The following is a 26,743-nucleotide window of genomic DNA, read 5'->3' as shown; positions in this document are numbered from 1 at the left end:
AGTTTGATTTGTGAGAATCAGACATTTGCAGGAAAGTAGATCATTTTCATCTAGAGTGATCCAGAAAATGGAGAGAGATGAGATCTGAGTTAGACTTTGAAGAATAGCGAGAATCTTGATAGAGGTGGAAGAGAGAGCACACCAGGCAGGAAGATGACATCAGCGCAGGAACTAGCAGAGAAATCAAGGTATCTTCCAGCCTTGTCCCATAGTGTAGGCATTCTCAACCTAATGATTGGGATTTACCACTTTATACTGGTTTTTCTGTGCTTCATAAACTACTATATGCTGAGGTTTCTAGAAAGGAGGGAAATTTGGCCAACAATAGAATCCACTAGGCTTTAACTTTTCTCAGGGATGTCTCATCATGCACCCCAGCACTTTAGGGCTTCAGGATAATTGAAGGTGGCATTCTTCACAAAACAGCAGGGCATGCCTCCTTAGCTCATGGGGAGCTGCTGGAAGGTTTTCCTTTTTTTGACTTTTATATTGAAGTAAAACATTAGAAAAGTATAGAAATCATAAGCTCCCACAAAGAAGGCATAACCATGTAACCACCACCCAGATCAAGTAGAACATCACTAGGCCCCAGAAATAGCCTCGCATTTCCTCCCTGTCACTCCTTCTGTCCTCTTCAGAGATGACTCTACCAAGATTTTGATGCTGTGTTATTATTAGTTTTCTCTGTTCTTTGAATTTATGTAAATGGAATTCTTTGGTATGTATTTTTCTTCATATCCGTCTCCTTTCACTCAACGTAATGTAAGATTCATTCAGTTATTTTGGGTAATTGTAACTCATTCATTTTCATTTCTGTATATGTATGTGTGACATTTAGGACTGAACCACAATTTATTCATTCTCCTGTTGATGGATAATTGGCTTGTTTCCAGGTTTGTTTCTGTTTTTTTGTTTTTTGTTTTTAAATCCACTTTATTTTTTAGAGCAGTTTTAGGTTTATAGAAAAATTGTGCAGAAAGTACAGAGTTCCCGTATGCTCTGTCCTCCTGCACTTTTTTTCCCTTTTATTAGTGTGGTACATTTGCTACAATTGAACCACCACTGACACATGATTATTAATAAAAGTCCTTAGTAGGGTTCACTGTCTGTGTTGTATAGTTCTGTGTGTTTTGACACATGTATAATGTCATGTACGTGTTCTCTCCATCATTACTGTATCATACAGAACAGTTTTACTGCCCCTAAAAATGCTCTGATCCCCATTCCGTAAAACCCGTGGCAACCGCTGATCCTTTTACTGTCTTTGTAGTTTTGCCTTTTCCAGAATCTCTTATAGTTGGAATCATAACAATATATAGCTTTTTCAAACTGGCTTCTTTCACCTAGTAATGTATGTTCAAGGTTTCTCCATGTCTTTTTGAGTCTTAATAACTCAATTCTTTTTATCTCTGAATAGTACTCCATTATATGAATGTATCACAGATTGTTTATTCATTTACCTGTTGAAGGACATCTTGATTGCTTCCAATTTTGGCAGTTGTGAAGAAAGCTGCTATAAACATTTGTGTGCAGGTTTTTGTAAGAACAAAAGTTTTCACCTCATTTGAGTAAATACCTAGGAGCATGATTGCTAGATCATATGGTGTGTTTCCAGATTTTAACTGGAATTATGTATCATTCTTTTATGAATAGTCCTTTTGGGACATATGCACACAAACTTCTGTGGGTATATACCTAGGAACAGTATGTGTATAGTCACTGTTAGTAGATGCTGCCAAACAGTTTTCTGAAGTAGTTGTACAATTTACACTCCTACCAGCATACATGAGAGTTCCAGTTGCTCAGTATCCCAGCCAGCACTTTGGGTTGTCAGTCTTTTTCTTTTTAGCCATTTCAGTGGTTGGATAATGACATTTTGTTGTGATTTTATTTTACACCTCTATGTTGACTGATGAGATTGAGCCTTTTTTTCTGTGTGGATTAGCACTTAGCTATTCACCTTTGTGAATTACCTGTTTGGGTCTTTTGCCCAGCTTTTACTGGGCTATTATTGTGTTGCTTATTCATTTGAAGTGTTCTTTCTTTATATATTCTGTATACACGCCCTTTGTTATATGTATTGCAAATATCTTTTCCCACACTGTGATTTGCCTTTTCTCTCTTAATGGCATCTTTTGTTGTTCAGTTTATCAGCGTTTATTTTTCTTTACGTTTAATATATTTTTAAAATCTTTTCCTATATCAGGGTCATATAGATATTATTCTGTATAATTTCCTAGAAGTTTCTTCCTTTTTTTTTTCTTTAACTTTTCAGTGGTTAATCTTTAATTTACCCCCAAACTGATTTTTATATGTTGTGTAGGGAGAAAATTTGATGTTTCAGGTTTTCTATATATGTCCAATTAGTCCACAATATTTATTGAAAATAACGTTCTTTATTCATAAAGTTGCAGTGCCATCATTATAACAAATCAGGTGTTAATACAAGTATTCTAGTTTAGAATTATCTGTTCTTTGTTCATCCTTGGTCTATTTGTTCCTCCTTGTGCCAGTAGCACATTGTCTACTGTAGCTATATCAGTTTTGCTGTACAGGAACAAATCTCATGCCCCTGCTTTTTTGTTCTTTAATATTATCTTGTTTATTCTTGGCAGCCTTCACTTGTATCTATTCCAGTGTTAAATCCATCCACTGAGTTATGAATTTGTCATTGCACTTTTCACTTCTAGAGTTTTTGTTTTTTTCTTTGTTACAGCGTTTAGTTCTCTGTTAAAGTCAATCTTGGAACATATTGAGCAGTTATTTTAAAGTCCATGCACTTGATAACTCTACAGGCCCTGTGGATCTGTTGTTTTTGGTAACATTGTCTTGTCCCCTCAAAGGCTTGTCTGTGTTTATTACATGCCAGAGGAATTGTAAAATTCTGGGTAGTGATATCTTCTTCTGGAGAGGATTTAGATCTGTCTCAGCAACTGACTGGGTTAGAAGACACTTGCTACACCACAATACTTTAATCCAGTTTAGGACAGAGAATCCGAGGCCGGGGTGTAATGATTGTGCAAGTTGCTGGCTGGATTGTGGATGAAACGGCCAAGGACTTAAGACTTAAGAAGACAGAGGACTAATTATGCGAAAAGATTCAAACAAAAACAAAGACTAAGAATCTCAAGCACAACGGATAGTCAGCAATTCTAAACTTCTCAAACAAGTCAAGTTACAATTTTATGCCTGCTAAATTATTCAATATGCTGGGTGAGAGAAAGTCATTTTAAGACAACCAAAAATGACAATTGCCCCTCACTAAAGGAGCATCTATGAATTAGGATATACTTCATGAAGAAGGAAACTGAATTCAGAGGAAAGAAGTGGGGTGCAAGAAAAAATGTAAGAAGTAGGTATACCATAAATCTAAAATGATCATAGATATTAAAATAATACAATGAAGACAGCTGATTGGGGTGGTTAAAAACAAGGTGAACTAAAATATTGAAAGCTATGCAAAATGGGCTGGGGTAGCAGTCAGAATAAGTGTTCTAAGATCCTGGTATTGTATGAGAGTTACTAGAGATAGTAATTAGCATTTGACTTAGGTCAGGACTTCATGCAGCCAAGGGTAACCGTACAGAACTTCTCAGCCAGTAGAGGTAAAGGAAGGTAATGAAGAAAACTCAATTCAAAATGAGGCAGAATGGAAGGGGGGTGGGGTTTGATGTGACACCTAGAAAGAAATAAAAAGCATAGTGAATAGAATGTACAAAGTAAGGTGATACAAATTAATCCAAACATATCAGTAATCTCAAAAACTTACAGTGGCTTAAACTCACCAGTTAATAGACAAAGCCTTACAGATTGGACTAAAAAAAAATCCAACTACATACTTTTTATAAGAAACACAACTAAAACAAAGAGAACAGAAAGTAAAAGGATGGAAAAAGATTGCAAGGCAGTAATACAAAAATATAATAATTTTAGGTGAAATAGAATTTAAGGGGGGAAAAAGTATCAGTTACAGGAGAAAAGACCTACTCCATTAAGAAATGTATGTCCCTAATGGGACATGTATAAAGCTCCATCCCAACAATTAGAAATACACATCTAAGCCTCCATGAACTGCTTATAAAAATTGGTCTTGTACTGATTATCAAAGCCAGACTTGACAGATACTAACAAATCTATATTAATCATATCATGCTTTCTCAGCATAATGTAATATGTATTAGGAAAAAAGCCAAAGAAAGAACTTTTGGAGAATCTAAAAACATGCTTCCAGATTACTCAAAGGGAAAGAAGAAATTAATAAATTGGAATTTCCAATTTTTAGAACTGAATGTGTACCAAAACTGGTAGATTGTATCTAATGGGGTATTGAGAAGGAAATGCATAATACTAAATGTTTACAGTCTTAAGGCCACAAAGCATCCAAGGTAACACAGCAGCAATCGGGTACCTTCACCGGAGGACGGCCAATGGCGTCCGGAAAACCTCTGCTAGCTGGGAAGGCAGCCGGCGTCTGCTCCAAAGCTCCAGCCTCAAAATGGCTTTCTCCCAGGACTTTCCTCTCTAGCAAGCTTGCTCCTCTTCAAAACATCACTCCCAGCTGCACTCAGTTCCCTCCCCCCCCCAGTCAGCTCATTTATATGGCTCCACTGATCAAGACCCACCCCGAATGGGCGGAGCCACACCTCCATGGGAACATCTCATCAAAATCATCACCCACAGCTGAGTGGGGCACATTCCAAGCAAATCTAACCAGCACCAAAACTTCTGCCCCCACAAGACTACAAAGATAATGGCATTTGGGGGACACAATACATTCAAACCGGCACATGGTGTCAACAGGATGATACCTTTTCTGAGGAAAGGCCAATGGCATCTGGGGTTCCTCTGTCACAGGGGAAGGTGCATGGTGACATCTGCTGGTCCTTCTCCTGGGTTCTGGTTTCAGTGGCTTTCTCCAAAATGTCTCTGGGCTTCTGTCTTTCTTAGCTTCTCTTGGCTCTCGGTTTGTTTCTCGCAGAGTGTTTCTCTCTAAGCATCTCTCTTAGCTTCTCTGGACTCCTGTGGGCCCTCACTGCTTCTTCCAGGGGCAAACTCTGGATTACATAAGTTGGTTTCTCTCCAAAATGCCTCTCAGCTTCTTTGAGCCCTCTCTCTCTCTCTGTGAGCTCTCTTAAAGGACTCCAGTAAAGGATTAGGGCCTACCTTAAATGGACAAGGTCGCATCTCCATGGAAACAACCTAATCAAAAGGTCCCACCACAATATCTCTGCCCCCACGAGAGTGTATTAAAAGAACATGACAGATTCAAGCCAGCACAAGAAATATAAAATTAAGACTAGATATTAATGAATCACAACAACAAAAGACTGAGTCTTCGAGGGACCTAAGGATAAAGACAAACTTCTGGCAGGATTCTCCAATAAAAAACAGAAGGCACAAATAACCAGTATTAACAATGAAATGAATGGCACAACTATGAACATTGTAATAGAAATATGAAGTGTTCAGAGTATAGTAGTGGTTTTTGTTTTTTGTTTTTTTTTAGGAAAAGAGTCTAAATAGATGTATGTTATTTGAAGTTTTAATTGATATCACCTCTTGTGCGGGTTTGGATGTATTATGTCCCCCAAAATGCCATGTTCTTTGATGCAGTCTCGTGGGGGCAGATGTATTAGTGTTGATTAGGTTGGAACCTATTAATTGTTTCCATAGAGATGTGCATCAACTGTGGGCAAGACCTTTGATTGGATAGTTTCCATGGAGGTATTACCCCACCCATTCAGGGTGGGTCTAAATTAAATCACTGGAGCCATATAAAAGAACTGACAAACAGAAGGAACTCAGAGAAACTGCAGCTAAGAGACATTTTGAAGACGGCCATTGAAAGCTGACATTTTGGAGAATGCCATTTTGAAACACAACCTGGGGACAAGCAGATGCCAGCCATGTGCCTTCCCACCGAACAGGTTTTCTGGATACCAATGGCCTTTCTCCAGTGAAGGTACCCTATTGTTGATGCCTTACCTTGGACACTTTATGGCCTTAAGACTGTAACTTTGTAACCAAATAAACCCCCTTTATAAAAGCCAGTCCTTTCTGGTGTTTGTAGAACAGCAGCATTAGCAAACCAGAACACCCCTCTAGGATGGAAAAGGGCAGAGGCTGTGTCTTCTTCCAGCACTGTGTGCCTTGTACCTTTCTGTTCCTCCATGAGAACTTGCATGAATTATAATTACCAACAGTGTAAATGAAACACAAAGGGCAAATTGGGAAAACTGTAAAATATAACCAAGGACAATTCTCTTTATTTACTGAGAACTCTTCTAAATCAGTGAAGAAAAGATGAACCTTGTATTAGAAAAACAGATAGACTACATGAAAAAGCAGTTGGCAAAGGTGAAGTATAAACAGCCAGTAAACATAGAAAGAAATCTTAAGTCTCATATTAAATTTCTCCATCAAAGGAATTCAGAATAAAGCAATAGATTTCAACCTGTCCAAATGTCAAATTTGCTAAATATGGTGTTGAGAATTTGAAAAAATAGACATTTTTACACCACTGGCTAGAGTATAAATTCTTAAAACCTAGCAACACATATCTTAAGAAAAAAAAAAAATCATATCCTTTACGTAAGTCAGGGCTCTCTAGGAAAACAGAACGAACAGGAGATATCTGTAATTATTATGATATTTTTATAAGAATTGTCTCTTGCTACTGTAGAGATGGTCAAGTCCAAATTCCGTAGGGCAAGCCTCAAGCTGGGAACTCCGATGAAGGTTTTGGATGAATTCCCTGGGAGAAGCTGGCAGCCTGAAGTAGAGGTGGAAGTTCTCTCCTCTGACTGCTGAAATCATCACTTCTCCTTTTAAAGCTTTCCACTATTGGATGAGACATCTCTTATTTCTGAAGGCAGTCTCCTCAGTTGAGTGTAGATGTAATCAGCCATAAATGCAGTCAACTTTCCGATGATTTAAATGCACTAAATGTCCTCATGGTTAACAGGCCTATGCTTGCTTGACCGAACAACTGGACACCAAAACCTGGCCAAGCTGACACATGAACCTAACCATCACACCTTTTGACTTAGCATTCATCCTCCTAGGAATTTATCCTGAATACATATTGGAATGGGTTCTTAACCTGAATACATGCAGAACTGGGTTCTTATCCACAGTGGAATGAGTTCTTAAGATGTATACACAAAGGTGTTCAGAGTACTGTTTTTCAAGATGAAACATTAGATATAACTTAAAATGTATTGGAAGAACTTAAATATATTTTATTATATGAATACAATTCAGCACTGTACTTCTGGTAAAAATGAAAAAGTACAATTATATATATTAATCAACATGGAAAGATAGCAACAGCATATTGCCAAGTAAAAGATAAGATTCAGAATGCTGCAATCACATATTTAAATATATCAAAAGTTTGGTGTTTTTATGTGTGCATTGTAAGCATCTGGAAGGACAAATATCAAACTGTAACAGTGGTTATCTCTATAGAGTGTGTGGGGAGGCAGCTGTTCTCACTTTCTACTTACTACACTTCTTATTGTGTGAGGTGATTAATTTTAATTAATGGTAGTATATATTTTTTTCCTGCCTTTTTGTATGGTAAGCTTTACGATGCATTCCAGGCTAAATGAGATAGTAAAAAACATATTGGCAATTTTATTTTAATTTATTTGTATATGTAAATATTAAGTTAACAGGATAAAAAGTAAAAGCAGATACATTAACAGTGTCTATAAGATGTAAGAAAATCATCTAATATAATTATGGACATTAAAACTAAACATATTTCATTGGCTGAGGGGATCATTGTACCTCCAGCTTCTGCACAGAAGAATCTCGAATGCTTTGTCCATTGTACATGTAAACAAAGGTCATATAAATTCACCTGTTACAAGTTTAGAAGCATCTATTTTATTCTTTATTAATTTTTATTTTTCAGACACTCCCTTTTTCCCCTCCCCTCCCCCAGTAACCTCTAATCTGCCTTCTGTCTCTACGAATTTGCTGTTTTCTAGTCAGCTCTTATAACTGAGATCATACCATTTTTGTCCTTCTGTGCCTTGCTTACTTCACTGAGTATGTTTTCAAGGTTCTTCCATGCTGCATCATGTCTCATAGCTTCATTTTTTTCTTATGGCTGAATAATATATTGCTATTATATAATAATATATATATTGAGCTGTATTAATGATATAGCATATTATTGCTCTTATTATTTTTAAAAGATAATGACACCTTGAAAATATTTTTATAAGTAGAAATGTATAGCTCCATCTCAAAGTTTTCCAGCTTATCTTTCAGCCACCACCTGGACTTCTCTCCATGCCTGCTTCCCTCCCTGTGTGCCACCTCTGGGTTGATGCTGCCACAGCCTCTACCGTACCCAAATACAGAATCTAGGGCTCACCTGTCTCCTCTTTCTTCTTGTCCCCCATCCCCCACCCCCCAGTCTGCATTCTGCCTCTTCCCAGTTCTTGGCAGTTCACTAACACCACCTTTGTCTCTGGAATCCCTCCATCTTCAGCAGCTTTAGCTCCAACCCCGTCACTTCCTTTTGGAATTCCCCTAATATTCTCTGAGCCAGCCTCTTTGCCTCCACTCTGCCACCAGAGTACCTTTCTAAAGGCATGATTTCATCCAGTGTCTTCCCGTCACCTTCAGAGTAAAATGTGTATTTGCGGCTAAGTGTAAAATGTGCCCCGTACTAGAGTGTCTGCCCATCTCTTCACCTGTCTCATGTTCTCCCACGGGCATTCTGTGCCCTGACAGAACCACGCTTCTGCACACTTGGGCACTCCTATGCCTTCCCAGCCTTTTCTCTCTCTTTCTTTTCTTTGCTCATGTTTTTCTAGATTTTCTTTACTTATCTTTCAAAGTTTGCCTGACTCCCTGGTTTGAGTTTATATCTTTTACCAATTCTGTAAAACATATTTTCACATGTTAACATCTCTGAAATTGAAATGTATCTTACAGTCAAAGTGTGTCCTAGGAACCCTTAGGCTTTGTTTTCATTTGAAGATAGGAGAAACCCCTGGATATATCTGAAGTCAGAGGGGAAGGGACCCAGTAGATAGAAAATATTGAGGATGAATAAAAGATGGAGAATATTTAATGGAGAAAGTTTCTAGAAAAGAACATTATACAAAGGAGGAGAGAAATTCAGAGATAAAAGGAATCCAAAAGGGAATAAGGAGGGAGAATTGCGAAAGAGAATTAATACAAACATTAGAGCTTGCTGGCCTTTCTTTTCTTAGTAAAATAGTAATTAAAAGCATTTGCCCAAAATCAGGAAGGAGAGTATAGAATTAGGAGCTCAAGTGTTAAGAAGTTTGGCATAACCATTGTAGGAAATGAGGCAGCAGTCCTCAAAGTATGATGGGTTCATGTGGTCAGGCTACTTTTATAGAAATATTAATATGTAATTTGCCATTTGTCACTCCCATTTTTTCATGACAGTATAGTGGAGTTTTCCCATGGCTGCTTAACAGTTTGGGGTCTGCCTGTCTTTTGCTTAAGCCAGACTTTAAAGAGATTACAAAAGATTTATTTTGTTTTGGAAAAAAAAAGTTACTTTTTGTAAAATATTATTTATGTTAATATGTAATGAGGGTATTGTTCTTTTTAAATGAGTTAACATAATTTTTGATTTCTCAGTTTTATTTTCTAACATGGCAGATATTGATAGATATAACCCAAATAAATGAAAGCTCTTTGGGGTGCTGAGTAGTTTTTACAAGATAAAAGGGTTCCTGAGATGAAAAAGCATGCAAACCAGTGAGCTAGGGAATCAGCGGAGAAAGGATGGAGTATTGAATGCGGTAGTTACTAAACGGTTGTCTAGTAAGCAGGACATGTTTGGAGAGAAAGAGCTTTACAGAATAGGTGACCTTCGAGCTGAACCGTAAAGGTTAGTAATGGGGCACAGGGCATTCTCCTGGGGGCAAGGGTGGGTGCAAAGCCGTGGACACAGTCACGTGTACCACTCGGGCACCACAGATCTTCGGTATGGTAAGAGGCGCCTTGTTGGGCTGTGCATAAAATGAAACTGGAGAGTGCAGGGTCCAGATAACAGAGAGCTGTGATAGATGGGACTTTTGATGGGAACTGGTGGGAGGCAGGCACTGGTGAATTTACAGCAGGTGAGTGATAGAGGATTGTACATTTCAGGAAGCGTAGAACATGATTTGTGTTCATGCCCAGGAGGGCAGACCCCAAGTCTGGGAACACAGGCACTGTTGAAAAGATTTAAGTTAAAGGCCATGAGGAACTGGAGTAGGGCAGAGGCGTTGGGAATGGGGAAGAGTGGGGTATGCCCGAGAGCTACTTAAGAAGTGGAGGTAGTAGAGCTGGTAAAGGACAGGTTTGAGGGTTGATGAAAATGGTTAATGTATTCAGTTCAACACACATTTTGCGGGCCTGTTTTCTAGACACCGTTCTAAACTCTGGATATCCGCCGAATTCAGCATACTTCTTCCACTCATGTTGCTCACAGAGTAGTGGAAAAGGGCGAAATAAATTCACAATTTTAGTAGAAAGTGGGTTGTGGGAGCACAGAGGAAGGACATGGAGAGAAGTTTGGGTTTTCTTCTTTTTCTTCCTTTTCATCCTCTTCTTTCTCTTTCTCCTCTTCCTCCTCTTTTTCCTCTTCCTCTTCTACCTCCTCTTCCTCTTCTTTTTCTTCTCCTCCTCCCCCTCCTCCTTCTCCTTCTTCTTCTGTAAGCTTAGGCTGGCATGAGTTGAGTCTTGGGAAGTGAGTTGGGACTGGCCAGGCAGCCGTCACAGGGAGCTCCCAGAATTCTGACTGCAGTGGCTGGTTGAATGGCGTGGCCCTTGATGGAGGTTAGGGAGGCCGAAGGTAGGGCAGTCCGGGGGATGGAGGGCGGGGTGTGATGGAAGTTCAGTTTTGACTGTGTGTCCATGCTCTAAGTGGAGAGATCACTGGGAAGTCGACTTAGGTAAGAGAAGAGTACTAAGAATGCAGCAGTTAAACTGATGAGAAGAAAAGGCGATAGTGGAGGGGAATGAAGAGACCTCAGGTGGGTGTGAGAACTCAAAGTGTCCGCACAGTCAGCAAGGTCACATGGAGGGCAGTGAAAGGAGCCTCTGCTGGTTTTAGTGTTAGAACAGAGGTCACTGGTGAGTTTTCAAAGGAACCTGGCTGCTGTTTGTGGAATCACATTCTGACGAGGTAGGGAATGGCTTGTGATCCACAGTGGGGCTCCTGCAGCGGTGAACGGCTCAGTTGGCTTGCAGGGATATGAAAGGTAAGGAAGTGGTCAGAGAGCAGCCACATTTGAGACTTCAAAACTGGAAGTGCAGAGAATTTTTGCCCCATTCTCATGGCTTCATGTGGTAGTAAATATCACTTAATATTTTGTGATTCTTGTTAATATATTTAAAAATATTTGTTGATTGCATGCATACTGTGGTGTTTGGATATAAATTATGTTGTGAGCTATCTGCAGTAAAACACTAGACATATAAGGATAAATTTTTAACCAATAGCTAAATGTTTAATAAAACTGTTTATATGCATGTTTATTGTGGTATGTGAATGTGCTTATTTTGTTATAGTTGCCTTGTTCTGCATGCTTTAAGAATATCCTTTTATTATTTAATGAGAAAATCTTGTTAATCTGTGTGTGTGTGTGTTTCTAGCAATTCAAGAAAAAGTAATTGGGGGAAGAGTGTATTTTTCTTAATTAAATATGTTAGATGGCATTTGTCTCATAAGTAACATGACCTCATTCAGTGCTACTGGAGGAGTGAAATCAGAAATGGTTTAAAAACAGCAGTGACATAACATGGACACTTCAGATTAATAAATCAGAAGCATTTTTTGTTTTACTTTAGAAAGATTTGAAATGTGTATTTCTGAGTGGTGTTAAGCAGGTCATAGCAAATTTTAACTAGTTTGATGTGACCTCATTTAAATGCTAGGATGCTGTTTCTCTCCAATCTTTATACTGAAGAATGAAAAGTGTCTGTATTTCTTTGTCACTATAATCCTGTAAACTCGATGCATTGATTATTGGTAGCTACCCCAAAAGCTTGTGTAGAAATGTTGGGGGGAATGAGGGTGGGAAAGGTCTCAAATGAATTTTGAAATGTTATTCTTTGTTTTAAAAATAAATATGTAAGGAGGGGGAAATAAATCTAATGGAATTCTGTATAATAAAACTTAAAGCAATATCTGGTATTCTGCCACTAAGAACCTCTGCGTGGATGTTTCATTTGCTTGAGGATCCTAGAGCAGTGGATCTGATTTGAACAGTTTTGTTTTTTTTATAGTTACAGTTCTGCTTTCCTGTCTCTTTTCCCAGCCGCTATTTAAATAAGGCTTTTCATATCTGGTCTAAGAAAGATAAATTCTCATCTACCTTTATAAACAATTTGATATCCCACACTGGCACGGAACATTCTGCACCAGCCTGGATGCTGCTCTCCAAGATTGCTTGCTCCTTACCCAAGCTGGACTACACCAGAATCATCCAGTCCTGGGAGAAAATCAGCAGGTTTGCATGCTTATAATTCAGCCACTGGTGGGCACTAAAGATTCTTAGAAACAAAACTAATGTCTTAAGGAAGTGAGCTGCTTCATAGCTATTCCTTTATAGATACCTTTTCTTTGAAAATTCTGGCATATAAATAATATGAAAAGTAAGGATCCATTGAAGCTCTCAGTTTGTCCTTTGTCTAAGTACATTCCCCCAGTGTGAACTCCTAAGCCACACTACCTACTTCCTCCTATACTAATAATCTAGAAGAAAAGTACTTTGTTGGGCAGCAATGTTCCCATTGGTTATGTCTCAATATTTCTCCTGCCCTTTTTCTAGGCAGCAGAATCCCAATTCAAACACCTTAGGACATATCCTGTGTGTTATTGGCCATATCGCAAAGCATCTTCCTAAGAGCATCCGGGACAAGGTGACTGGTGAGTGTCTGTTTTTTGTGAAAAGGTGTTGCCTCTCACTTCAGTTTTTTGTATTCATACATTTTTTAAGAAGTTAAATTTTGAGGGTTTTGACTTCTTTTTTAGATGTTATCAGGTGTAAGCTGAATGGATTTCAGTGGTCTTTAGAGGTGATCAGTTCAGCCGTTGATACTTTGCAGAGACTTTGTATAGCATCTGCCCAGACACCACTGGAGGAACAGGTATGGCTGTGACCTCTCCTCGATATGTTTTATGATTTATTTGTACTTGGACATATTATTCTGTTTTAACATTTGGGGAATGTTCTCCATAAATAGAGGACCCGTAAGGTTGTGTAATCTCCCGCAGCCATTGGTACGAGGAAAAACTACTTGACAAGCAGTTGGCATCTCTCAAGGAGGTCTTGGCTGCTAAAAACATTTGGTTCCTGTAGGTACTTGTCGCCTTGGCTCTAGGTATAAGTGTCATCCCGGAAGGTGTGCTTGCTCATAAGATGTATTTCCCGGTGAGAATTTGACAAGGTTATCTTTTGATAAGTTGTAACATGAGCACTTGCAATAGCTTCGTATGTCCTCTTCCTTCATGTCTACCCTCACTCCAAGAATGCTTAGGCAATTTTCCACCCAGTGGGTTCCTTACAGACCAGAAGGTTTCTGATATTTTGACTTATCTAATCCTAGAAAATGCCTATCGTGTTACCATATACCATACTCAAAGACCCCTTGCTGGTATCCTCTTACTCGTGTTCCCAAAGTTGCCTTAGCTATAGCCTACAGCTAACTTTTTTTTTTATGTAGATACACAAACACAGATATGAATCAGTGTTTATGTGATGCAGAGTTTTGACTTCCTAAAATTATCCCTGTCAATAACTCTAATAGATTATTTTATTATCATGTCTTCTGTTTTTATCACAAGATGAATACTTGGATGGGACTAATCATGATGGAAAATCGTAGGGCTGGGGTTAATTAAGAATGATTCTAAAAGTCAAAAAACTGTTCAAATAATTGCTGGAATATATTCAAGTTTTCTGGAGTAAAAAAAAATTATTGCTTCATCTGAGCCACCTAGCTACCTTTCTATGTTTCTTTTTTGTTTGTAAGTTCCTTAAAGAAAGCCCTCCCTTCATATGTTACGTTTTCTACTTGTAATAACAGATGTAATAAAACAAGGTACTGTAGCTTTTTTGCTTGGAATTTAAGACAGGTTGGAATTTACTTAGCTAAAAGGGCTGAGCTCTTTCATGTGTTAATGGTGTCTGGTTTTTCTTGGTATCTACCTTTTGGCACTCTTAGATATTTAATTTGCCTTTGCTAATCCTTTATCTCAGGACCCAATAGATTATATGAAAAGCTTTAAATAAGGAACATTATCTAAGTATAGGGAGCCTATATGAAAAGCAAAAAACAGTAAAAAATAGCTTGTTCTGTAGTGAATGTAGTAACAATAAGAAAAAAATGATGTGGGAAAAAATGGGGAAAATTTTATATGGGAGATTATGGAGCTGGGACTGCACGCAGCTCATCAGTGGCAGGGCCATGACTGGAACTGAGACCTCTGACTTCCTGTCCACTGTTCTTTTCACCACTTGCTGTGGGTGTTCAGGGCCATGAAAAGTCATTGGCTGATCACTACTGGCCTATATTCATCACCCTGGTTGGTTGGATCATTTTAGAGCCTGGGAAGAAGGCAAAGAATTTCTTTAAATTTAGAAATTGAGAGCTAGAAGAGGGGTAGAACTTATTACCCTGAGAAAGGGCCAAGGTTTTCACTCTGCTGATACCATCTCCCGTGGTGGTTAACAGTGGAGTAAGGCCCTGAGATTTTCCAGGCTCTGAGGATATTATAAATCCATATGGCCCATTGTTTCCCCTAAGCACACGTCTCCTTTTCTTTTCTCTGTAAATGGACATTCTGTATTTTACTGAAAAAAAAATTACCCAGAGAATAGATAATCGAGATATAGCTCAAGAGCTAAATGAAAAGACTTAGGTCATTGGGCATTTTTGTTACCTGTAAGCTTGCAATGAATTAATAGCATTTTGCGGCTTCCATTTTACAAATCTGTGAGCTCTTGGACAGTCTTACTAGAAATAGTGTCCAGAGTAGGAAGACTGATGGTCCCCCTCTTTGCATTGGTTCATACTACATTGACATGCTGTGTAATTCAATTTCAGTAATAACTTTTCAGGGAAATATTGATAAAATGGAACATGTCCAAAAGAGAGCAACTGGATGAGGGGATTACAAAAGTAAGTTGTGTAAGGAATAGCTAAAGGACCTGGGGTATTTAGCCCGGAGGAGGGAAGGATTATGTGGGATGGACTATCTAGTGAGATTCAAATTTATGAAGAACTTTCAAATGAAAAAAGAATTGATTTTATTTGGTGTCACTAAAGGACATATCCGGACAAATTGTGGCTGACTGAGGGAAAAACTAACTGAGGCTGCCTGGAAAACAGAGGGGCTTGCCTGGGAAAAGGACCCCTTCAGTAGAGGCGTGTGGATAGACATCCCCACATAGGACAGCCTGCTAGGCCCTTTCCCGGGTTCTGTGATTCTGAAAGGTCTTGGTCCACCATCCAGCCAGGTTCAAACAAGTCAGCCTTTGTCCTTTCAGCAGAATGAAGTGTGTGGATTTCAGGAGGCTTTCTTGACCAGCTGTCATCCCAGCTCTGCAGGCTATTAAACTCTTGAAGGCAATAATTCTTTTAAGGGTTGTAAAGGCAATACTCCTGAGACCATTTAGGCCAAGTTGGACTAAGAACCATGTTAATCATGAAGCTGGGCCCAGGACAGTGGTCAGACAGGTTCCTTCTTCAGGCGTCTGCAGCGCTGTGGCAGAGAGACCATTTCAGCACAATACAGTAATTGCTGAAAAAAAAAGCAGACATAAGGGCACATGGACGCACTAGGGCGGAGGCACTTGGCTCATCTAGACATTTTAGAGCATCTCCAGGCAGAACTAAAGCCCAAGGGCCAGAGCGTGGGACCAGGCGTGCCCTCCCTTGGCATGTGAGCTCAGGCACAACACTGTCAGCTCTCCTCTGATGAGTAAATTCTAGAAGAATAGTAGCTCTTCTGTTGTGTTTCATGTCTTTTAAAAATACGTATCACAGTAGATTCATCACCTGCATTAGCCAGAAAAATCACAGTGTTTTTCTCTATTGTTGGATGAGCACTCTATTACTGAAGTTTTATAAATTAGAACCCAAGATCTTCTTAAACTTAGGTCCTTTGCCCTTGTAGGGCAAATACAGAAAGAAAGATAATTAATATACTGTTTTGTGTAAATTCTCCTTACCCAGTTCTCATGGCTTGATTGTTGGCTAACACTTGATCATTTGGATTTGGGCCACATTGTGGGGAAAGAGGAAAGGGACAAAAGCATGATGGCTAGGGTTTTTCATGGTTTATGGTTTGTACCTTTGAAGATGAGTCTCTTCTGAGAAAATAGCCTGCTGTATGATTGGGATCCTCAGAGATTCTCTCTAACGTGCCGCAGGAGTTACTGACCCAAGTGTGTGGGGATGTCCTCGCCACCTGTGAGCACTGCCTCTCCAACATAGTCCTGAAGGAGCGCGGAGCAGGGGACGTGCCGGAAGACCTGCTGGTGAGCAGCTGCCTTTTCTTGTCTGCTCTTTCCTCTTTCTCCTCTATCATTTGGGTGGTTTTTTGTTTGTTTTTTAATTGTATAATGTGCATTTTAAATACTGTTGGCAAAGAAAGGGCTCTCCTAGCCTGGAGCTTATTTTTTTTTTTTTAAGAAGACGTTTTTATTGATAACCTATTTATTTTTATATACTTACAACTTGGAGAAAACTTGATAGTATACATTTCATCCAGTTGGATCCTGTGGGGAACCTGATTCCTTCAGGGAAAACAAAATGTGTGTTGTAAGCTTGGTAGAGTTGAGCTTAGAAATAATAAGGTAAGAAAATAAAGTGAGTGTAGTCTTTGTTCTTTTGGTTTATCTGTTTGTTTGTTTATAATTACAAAGTATCTTCTGAGCTGTTTGAACATCAGACTACAGAGCTAGGGAATAGTGCTGAGCAGTTCTAAAGTAACATCTAAAATAAAATGAGATATTTTAGAATTCAAAACACAGATGACCTTGCAGCAGCAGGATTGTATTACATTGCATCCCTACTTTAGAAATTGTTTCAGTACAAGAGATTCCCCAGCCAATTTGCTGATTTGAATGGCTGGCTGTCAACAAAATATGTTATGGTAATTGATTCCAACATCTGACACTGTCCAATAAAGAAATAATGAGCTGCTTTTTGACGCCCCTCAGTATAGCCATCATTTAGCTAGAATTGGCCATTTCCCACATCAATTTGAAAATTAGCAGACTGCCCCCTTTTCCTATGTTCAGCTCCTGATTTGCAGCCTAGCACTTGCAGTTCCTCATGATTGAAGACCATGTTCAGATTTGCTAGAAGACCATTTGTGCTGGAGGCATCACTTGCACACATTTCAATAGTTAAAAGTATCCTTATCAGTCAGGATCTGGATATTTTAGGTAAGAGGACCATGAAATGTAGACTGTGCGAGACCCAGGATTTCTGGAGGAGCCTTGCTCTTTAATTTTTCTAGGAAGAGTCCCCTGCCCAAACCAAGAAAAACAGTTATTATAACCAGGAAGTTTTCCCTCTAAGGTTTTTTTTCCCAACCAAAATCTACCCTTCAGTCAGAATACATAGGAAGAAGTTTTACCCAATAAATATTGTTTGTCACACTTCTTTAAGTATATTTAAATATTTATTTAGTCCATTAAGAGATATAATATGTTCAGGATTTATTAAACACATGTACACTTACTATTAGCTTTCTCACCCTCAAATGAGCCTTTATTTGACATTTTATTGTATCACATCACCCCTCCATTTGGGGGATAAAAAAAGCACAATATTAGTTAGCCATTAAACTGAATTATTACTAAACACACACTAGTGGTTGCTGTGAGGAAGCATGTTTTTGGTAGGTGTCTAATAATAAACTAATCTGGAGGACAATTTGGTGATATGTATTAAAACGTAAAGCGGGTTTGCATATCCTTGAACCCTGGATTTTCATGTCTGAGGAAATAGAGCAGTGTTCAGACATGCAGAGGTGTCCGTCAGAGCTAAAGCCAACAGCAGCAAAAGATTACAAACAACGTAAATGTCTGTTAATAGTGAAACAGTTAAATAAATTATGAGGACAGCTGTGCTTTTTAAATGGTATGCTTGGAGGCGGGGCAAGATGGCAGACTGGTGAGCTGTATGTTTTAGTTACTCCTCCAGGAAAGTAGGTAGAAAGCAAGGAACTGCGTGGACTAGACACCACAGAGCAATCTGACTTTGGGCATACTTCATACAACACTCATGAAAACGTGGAACTGCTGAGATCAGCGAAATCTGTGAGTTTTTGCGGCCAGGGGACCCACGCCCCTCCCTGCCAGGCTCAGTCCCGTGGGAGGAGGGGCTGTCAGCTCCGGGAAGGAGAAGGGAGAACTGCAGTGGCAGCCCTTATCGGAAACTCATTCTACTGATCCAAACTCCAACCATAGATAGACTGAGACCAGACACCAGAGAATCTGAGAGCAGCCAGCCCAGCAGAGAGGAGACAGGCATAGAGAAAAAACAACACGAAACACTCCAAAATAAAAGCGGAGGATTTTTGGAGTTCTGGTGAATATAGAAAGGGGAAGGGCCCTGAGGCGCATATGCAAATCCCGAAGAAAAGCTGATCTCTCTGCCCTGTGGACCTTTCCTTAATGGCCCTGGTTGCTTTGTCTCTTAGCATTTCAATAACCCATTAGATCTCTGAGGAGGGCCCTTTTTTTTTTTTTTTTTTTTAATCCTTTTTTCGTTTTTCTAAAACAATTACTCTAAGAAGCCCAATACAGAAAGCTTCAAAGACTTGCAATTTGGGCAGGTCAAGTCAAGAGCAGAACTAGGAGAGCTCTGAGACAAAACGCAATAATCCAGTGGCTGATAAAATTCACTAAACACCACAACTTCCCAAGAAAAGGGGGGTGTCCTCTCACAGCCATCATCCTGGTGGACAGGAAACACTCCTGCCCATCGCCAGCCCCATAGCCCAGAACTGCCCCAGACAACCCAGTGTGACGGAAGTGCTTCAAATAACAGGCACACACCACAAAACTGGGCGTGGACATTAGCCTTCCCTGCAACCTCAGCTGATTGTCCCAGAGTTGGGAAGGTAGAGCAGTGTGAATTAACAAAGCCCCATTCAGCAGACTGGGAGCCTCCCTACACAGCCCAGCAGCCCAGAACTGCCCTGGGGGGACGGCACTCACCTGTGACATAGCACAGTCATCCCTCAACAGAGGACCCGGGGTGCACGGCCTGGAAGAGGGGCCCACTTGCAAGTCTCAGGAGCCATACGCCAATACCAAGGACTTGTGGGTCAGTGGCAGAGACAAACTGTGGCAGGACTGAACTGAAGGATTAGACTATTGCAGCAGCTTTAAAACTCTAGGATCACCAGGGAGATTTGATTGTTAGAGCCACCCCCCCCCCCTGACTGCCCAAAAACACGCCCCATATACAGGGCAGGCAACACCAACTACACACGCAAGCTTGGTACACCAATTGGACCCCACAAGACTCACTCCCCCACTCACCAAAAAGGCTAAGCAGGGGAGAACTGGCTTGTGGAGAACAGGTGGCTCGTGGACGCCACCTGCTCCTTAGTTAGAGAAAGTGTACTCCACGAAGCTGTAGATCTGATAAATTAGAGATAAGGACTTCAATTGGTCTACAAATCCTAAAAGAACGCTATCAAGTTCAGCAAATGCCACGAGGCCAAAAACAACAGAAAATTATAAAGCATATGAAAAAACCAGACGATATGGATAACCCAAGCCCAAGCACTCAAATCAAAAGATCAGAAGAGACACAGGACCTAGAGCAGCTACTCAAAGAACTAAAGATGAACAATGAGACCATAGTACGGGAGACAAAGGAAATCAAGAAGACCCTAGAAGAGCATAAAGAAGACATTGCAAGACTAAATAAAAAAATGGATGATCTTATGGAAATTAAAGAAACTGTTGACCAAATTAAAAAGATTCTGGACACTCATAGTACAAGACTAGAGGAAGTTGAACAACGAATCAGTGACCTGGAAGATGACAGAATGGAAAATGAAAGCATAAAAGAAAGAATGGGGAAAAAAATTGAAAAAATCGAAATGGACCTCAGGGATATGATAGATAATATGAAACGTCCAAATGTAAGACTCATTGGTGTCCCAGAAGGGGAAGAAAAGGGTAAAGGTCTAGGAAGAGTATTCAAAGAAATTGTTGGGGAAAACTTCCCAAATCTTCTAAACAACATAAATACACAAATCATAAATGCTCAGCGAACTCCAAATAGAATAAATCCAAATAAACCCACTCCGAGACATATACTGATCACACTGTCAAACACAGAAGAGAAGGAGCAAGTTCTGAAAGCAGCAAGAGAAAAGCAATTCACCACATACAAAGGAAACAGCATAAGACTAAGTAGTGACTACTCAGCAGCCACCATGGAGGCGAGAAGGCAGTGGCACGGTATATTTAAAATTCTGAGTGAGAAAAATTTCCAGCCAAGAATACTTTATCCAGCAAAGCTCTCCTTCAAATTTGAGGGAGAGCTTAAATTTTTCACAGACAAACAAATGCTGAGAGAATTTGCTAACAAGAGACCTGCCCTACTGGAGATACTAAAGGGAGCCCTACAGACAGAGAAACAAAGAAAGGACAGAGGGACTTGGAGAAAGGTTCAGTACTAAAGAGATTCGGTATGGGTACAATAAAGGATATTAATAGACAGAGGGGAAAAATATGACAAACATAAACCAAAGGATAAGATGGCTGATTCAAGAAATGCCTTCACGGTTATAACGTTGAATGTAAATGGATTAAACTCCCCAATTAAAAGATATAGATTCGCAGAATGGATCAAAAAAAAATGAACCATCAATATGTTGCATACAAGAGACTCATCTTAGACACAGGGACACAAAGAAACTGAAAGTGAAAGGATGGAAAAAAATATTTCATGCAAGCTACAGCCAAAAGAAAGCAGGTGTAGCAATATTAATCTCAGATAAAATAGACTTCAAATGCAGGGATGTTTTGAGAGACAAAGAAGGCCACTACATATTAATAAAAGGGGCAATTCAGCAAGAAGAAATAACAATCGTAAATGTCTATGCACCCAATCAAGGTGCCACAAAATACATGAGAGAAACACTGGCAAAACTAAAGGAAGCAATTGATGTTTCCACAATAATTGTGGGAGACTTCAACACATCACTCTCTCCTATAGATAGATCAACCAGACAGAAGACCAATAAGGAAACTGAAAACCTAAACAATCTGATAAATGAATTAGATTTAACAGACATATACAGGACATTACATCCCAAATCACCAGGATACACATACTTTTCTAGTGCTCATGGAACTTTCTCCAGAATAGATCATATGCTGGGACATAAAACAAGCCTCAATAAATTTAAAAAGATTGAAATTATTCAAAGCACATTCTCTGACCACAATGGAATACAATTAGAAGTCAATAACCATCAGAGACTTAGAAAATTCACAAATACCTGGAGGTTAAACAACACACTCCTAAACAACCAGTGGGTTAAAGAAGAAATAGCAAGAGAAATTGCTAAATATATAGAGACGAATGAAAATGAGAACACAACATACCAAAACCTATGGGATGCAGCAAAAGCAGTGCTAAGGGGGAAATTTATAGCACTAAACGCATATATTAAAAAGGAAGAAAGAGCCAAAATCAAAGAACTAATGGATCAACTGAAGAAGCTAGAAAATGAACAGCAAACCAATCCTAAACCAAGTAGAAGAAAAGAAATAACAAGGATTAAAGCAGAAATAAATGACAGAGAGAACAAAAAAACAATAGAGAGGATAAATATCACCAAAAGTTGGTTCTTTGAGAAGATCAACAAGATTGACAAGCCCCTAGCTAGACTGACAAAATCAAAAAGAGAGAAGACCCATATAAACAAAATAATGAATGAAAAAGGTGACATAACTGCAGATCCTGAAGAAATTAAAAAAATTATAAGAGGATACTATGAACAACTGTATGGCAACAAACTGGATAATGTAGAGGAAATGGACAATTTCCTGGAAACATATGAACAACCTAGACTGACCAGAGAAGAAATAGAAGACCTCAACCAACCCATCACAAGCAAAGAGATCCAATCAGTCATCAAAAATCTTCCCACAAATAAATGCCCAGGGCCAGATGGCTTCACAGGGGAATTCTACCAAACTTTCCAGAAAGAACTGACACCAATCTTACTCAAACTCTTTCAAAACATTGAAGAAAATGGAACACTACCTAACTCATTTTATGAAGCTAACATCAATCTAATACCAAAACCAGGCAAAGATGCTACAAAAAAAGGAAAACTACCGGCCAATCTCCCTAATGAATATAGATGCAAAAATCCTCAACAAAATACTTGCAAATCGTATCCAAAGACACATTAAAAAAATCATACACCATGACCAAGTGGGGTTTATTCCAGGCATGCAAGGATGGTTCAACATAAATGGTATGCTTACATAGTCCTTACACATTTATTGTATTTATTGACATGAAAGGATGCCTAATATTGAAAGTAATAACTGCAAATTTCAAAATAACGTCATTGGTAAGTATATAAGAAAAACTAAAATAAAGCCATATGATTAGAAATACTTTGCAGAAGAAGTTCTTCATGTAACTTTTTAGAGGGAAGCTACTGTGACTGTTTTCACTTGTAGAGCACACGTTCAGCCTGGGGCATTGTATTGTACCGTATAGCTGTGACATCTGTGGGTGGCAGGATGTTAGGTGGGTGACAGGAGGTCCCAGTTTGCCCGGTAACCCTGGTTTACAGCATATCTATTAATAGCACTCTTTTTCACTCACAGAAGTGTCTAGATTTAGAGGATAAAATTAATGGTCACCCTAATTGTGGATGAATTTCATAAAGTAGTAGCAGAATTTTAACAGTGGCCAAGTGTTTTTATGAAATGATTTTTGTAAAGCTCTTATGGGGTGGGGGTGGGGCAAAGAAAGCGTTCCTTTGACAGCTAATCCTTAATCTAGCTAGAGTTCCTTCTTCTTTTGCCTTGTTCTTACTGCAGAAATAATCTTCTTTGTAGGTGAAATACATTTTTACCTTAGGAGATATTGCCCAGCTGTGTCCAGCCAAAGTGGAAAAGCGTGTCTTCCTTCTGATTCAGTCCATCCTAGCCGCTTCTGCTGACACGGATCCCAGTAAGACACTGACAGTTATCCTCTGCCCCTGCTGTCTCAAGGCTGTGATGGCCTTTGCAGTACTGTACAAAAATCATTTTTTCCTTCCCTTCAGTGACATCGTGTCAAGCCAACAGTGATGCCCCTGCCTCTCAGCCACTCTCCCAGTTCAGTGGCTCCACAATGCCTTCCGTGATTAGAGCACACGCAGTCATTACCTTAGGTGAGAACAACACTTGGGAAAATGGTGCTGTGCCCTCCATTTCCAGACGTGACTTCTTCCCTTAAAGAAGCCTGGCCATATCAATGTGTGTTATACTGCTGAATCTGTATTTAGTCTGGCTCTGGTGATCTTTAGAGGTAATCTGATGGAAGCGCCCAGCTCTGCAGCCCCTAACTGAGTGCTAACAATGAGAGCCTGTGTGGGCCACAACCCAAGACTGTCAAAACTCGAAACACTCCCTGCAGGGATTTTGGCTGTTTATTGAGATTTTGTTAATTTATTACAATTACATAATATTTTTATTCTTGTCACGTAGCACCATGAAGACTGTTCAACAAGACCTGTATTCCAAGCACTGCTTTAATTCTGGGAATAAAATAATAAATTTGAAGTTCAGTTTATGAAACGAAATGGTTTATTTGATACTTTGCAGAACAGGTAGATGAGCTATTAAGAATATTTCTCCATGAACTCTAGTTGTTGTTAATCTTGAAAACACTGACCTCTATGTGATAATTTGATTTTTCCCCCTTAGTTTGTATATTTTATGCTAGATAAGAGTTATGAACTGTTTTTTTGGTAATGGTGGTTATTTTCAAATATCGAATCGCAAATAAGAGCAACACATTCCCCAGATCACAAAACAAAATTCACACAAACCAAACTTAGTAGCCATCCTTCTCCTAACAATGAACAAGATATAAAATAAATGAGAAAAACTATGAACAAGAAATAAGAGCAGTCGTCTCTTTCCATCTTAACCTAGCTCAAGTTTCAAATTCATTAGACATACAGCTTTCAGAGTACACGTGTAATCAGAAGTAAAGTGGACCATCTGTTGGGTTTTGTTTGTCACTTTCCAGGTAAGTAGATAATTGCAAAATTGAAATATTGGCTTTGAAAGGAACATAATTTTATAAGAGTGAAGGAGTATCCCATGGAATATAGCTCATGAAACCCCTAGGGGTGTTTTTTCCTTAAGGTATTTTGAACTTAAGGGTCTGTCTGGCTTTCATTTTTTGTTGTTTGTGATTGTTGACATGATGTTTTAACTTAAATAAAACCCATGGCAGGTTATGTCTGGAGTAATTCATACCTGGAATTAGACTAGAGTAAGCCTTGGCTCTCTTCTGTGACAGGTAAGCTGTGTTTGCAGCATGAGGATCTCGCGAAGAAGAGCATTCCAGCTCTTGTGCGGGAGCTCGAGGTGTGTGGTGACCTGGCCGTCCGAAACAATGTCATCATCGTCATGTGTGACCTTTGCATCCGGTACACTGTCCTAGTGGACAGATACATTCCCAACATCTCCATGTGCCTGAAGGATTCGGATCCATTCATCCGAAAGCAGACACTCATCCTGCTCACCAATCTCCTGCAGGTGCGTGTCATCCTCCTGCCCCCCATAGCTTGTGGTTTGAGGGGACATTGGAATAGCGTGGGAAATGGGCTACCTCTGGTGTAGGATATTGCTCCTCCAGTGTTCAGCACAGCCTTTTAAGCAGATTGTTACTTCCCAGTATTCATTTTGGTTGTTTGTTCAGATATCCTTTCAAGCAGTGTAAAGTTTAATTTTTGCAAATAAACAGCATGTCGAGAAAAGCACACTTCACTCAACAAGTAGTTCCAGCTCCAGTCCTATCATTCTCCTTCGCCTTGAGCAAGTCAGTGTTTCTCAGACCTAACCTCTTCATTTGTAGAATGGGAATCATGTTTGCCCTGGCCATCTCCCAGGGTTGTTCTGATATTTTAGAAACTTAGTGAATAATAAAGCTTTATAGAGTTTTAGGTTTTTTTATTTACCTTGAGAGCATATGTTTGCCTATTGTGATGAGAAAATAACATTTGGTCTTTACAAAGAAGACATTTAATTAAGCTACATATCTATTTCTAGAATGTTTTACACACAACTTTTTATAAAATTTTGTCTCTTAATGATGGCATCAGTGGCTCTCCCCTTTTAAAGCCGCATGCCTTGAGTCATTTTTCTAACGCAGTAGGCTTTATGCTGTCCTATCCACTTACTCCCCCACTAGTCCTTGTGACTAACAAATGGTACGTGTTTTAAAATGGGTAGGAAGGTGGTGCTAACTGATGAAGCGAATGTGCCAGGGACAGAGTGAATGTCTGACAGGTGTGATGTTAAACAGTTGGTTATATGACTGAGTACATTTAAGATTTATATATTAAAATCCATTCTGATAGACACTGGTTTTTCTTTGTCCAGGAGGAATTTGTGAAATGGAAGGGCTCTCTGTTCTTTCGATTTGTGAGCACTCTGATAGATTCGCACCCAGACATTGCCAGGTAAATCGTCTCCCTCAAATGTCAGACAACTGCATGATTTACCTAATTTCTGGTATATACTAGATCTCTTTTCAGATTGGTTTGGAATTGAGTTATTTAGGAAAATAACACATTTTTAAATTACTAAAGTGTATAGCAAAGTTTTATTTTACAAGCTAAAAAGAATTCCCATTGAGATTGTTCAGATCTATTGAGATTGATCATCAATCTCAGTATCGACTACATTTGCTAACATTGTCCCCTCTTCTGAAAGGAATAAAGAAGAATAGTATGTATGTGCCTTTGTCATATTAAACTGTAAAGAACAGTAGCCATTAACTGCTAACTTAATATGTTGATTTCTAGGCCAACAAAATGTTAATTTTGATAAAGAGTGCAGACTTTCAGTGCAGAAATTGTAGGAGGAAATTCTAGGAATTAAGATAGAATTACACAGTGTGAAATAGAGTATACAAATTATGAGGCTCTTTGGAAATAGGTGTTTCTTGAGAATTGAAGGCAAAAAGGGTTACTTTGCCAACTGTTAATTCTTATCCTATAATTTTTTTAAGATTTCTTTTCAAGGGGTTGAGAAATGATCTGACAAATTGACTGCCCTATATTATGTGGTATGCATTATTCTTTTTAAAGCAAGTTTGCAATTGGGAAATCAGATGTTGAAGGCCAGGGCAGCATGCACTGCAGTTGGGAAAAGGTCTTGATAGGGTTCATTAACTATAAATAGCTTATAATGATGGGTCCCTCTGGTTCTAAATATGGTCACAAATGATTTGTACTGCATTCCATGAAAGAATTCCTGCTCAGTTTTCACTGGGTGTAACTTCAAAGGAAGAACATTTCACGTAACAAACTAGTAGAAGACTAATGGTCTAATTAACACTGTCTAGAGCTAGAAGCGCAAGTCTGAGGCTCTGACTTTTTCTTTGTTACATGATTGGAAAAGAGACTATGGTATCTAGGCAACACCCTCTCACCTCTATTCTGCATCTACAGCGCTGGACACAGGCC

At 39.2% G+C, this 26,743-nt stretch overlaps 2 protein-coding genes across 3 annotated transcripts in view; one reads left to right on the top strand and one right to left on the bottom strand.

Moving 5' to 3' along the window:
* The window catches only part of NCAPD3 (non-SMC condensin II complex subunit D3), a 64,597-nt gene that overhangs the window by 21,122 nt on the left and 16,732 nt on the right, over positions 1-26,743 (top strand). For both annotated transcript variants that reach the window (XM_037841999.1, XM_037841998.1), the window contains 8 exons: positions 12,306-12,497; positions 12,819-12,916; positions 13,022-13,137; positions 16,425-16,532; positions 23,115-23,229; positions 23,324-23,431; positions 24,571-24,809; positions 25,656-25,735. In XM_037841999.1, the coding sequence (XP_037697927.1) occupies positions 12,306-12,497; positions 12,819-12,916; positions 13,022-13,137; positions 16,425-16,532; positions 23,115-23,229; positions 23,324-23,431; positions 24,571-24,809; positions 25,656-25,735 (1,056 nt within the window). The remainder of the gene's footprint in view (positions 1-12,305; positions 12,498-12,818; positions 12,917-13,021; positions 13,138-16,424; positions 16,533-23,114; positions 23,230-23,323; positions 23,432-24,570; positions 24,810-25,655; positions 25,736-26,743) is intronic.
* Positions 2,437-26,743, bottom strand: part of JAM3 (junctional adhesion molecule 3) — a 109,177-nt gene continuing 84,870 nt past the window's right edge. Inside the window, exon 9 of the mRNA XM_037842001.1 lies at positions 2,437-3,679. Within this exon, the coding sequence (XP_037697929.1) occupies positions 3,635-3,679 (45 nt within the window). The 3' untranslated portion in view covers positions 2,437-3,634. The remainder of the gene's footprint in view (positions 3,680-26,743) is intronic.

The sequence above is a fragment of the Choloepus didactylus genome, chromosome 6, assembly GCF_015220235.1.
Source record: "Choloepus didactylus isolate mChoDid1 chromosome 6, mChoDid1.pri, whole genome shotgun sequence".
NCBI lineage: Eukaryota > Metazoa > Chordata > Mammalia > Pilosa > Megalonychidae > Choloepus > Choloepus didactylus.
Note: the sequence above shows the minus strand (reverse complement) of the source record. Positions and strands in the feature narration are given on the sequence as shown.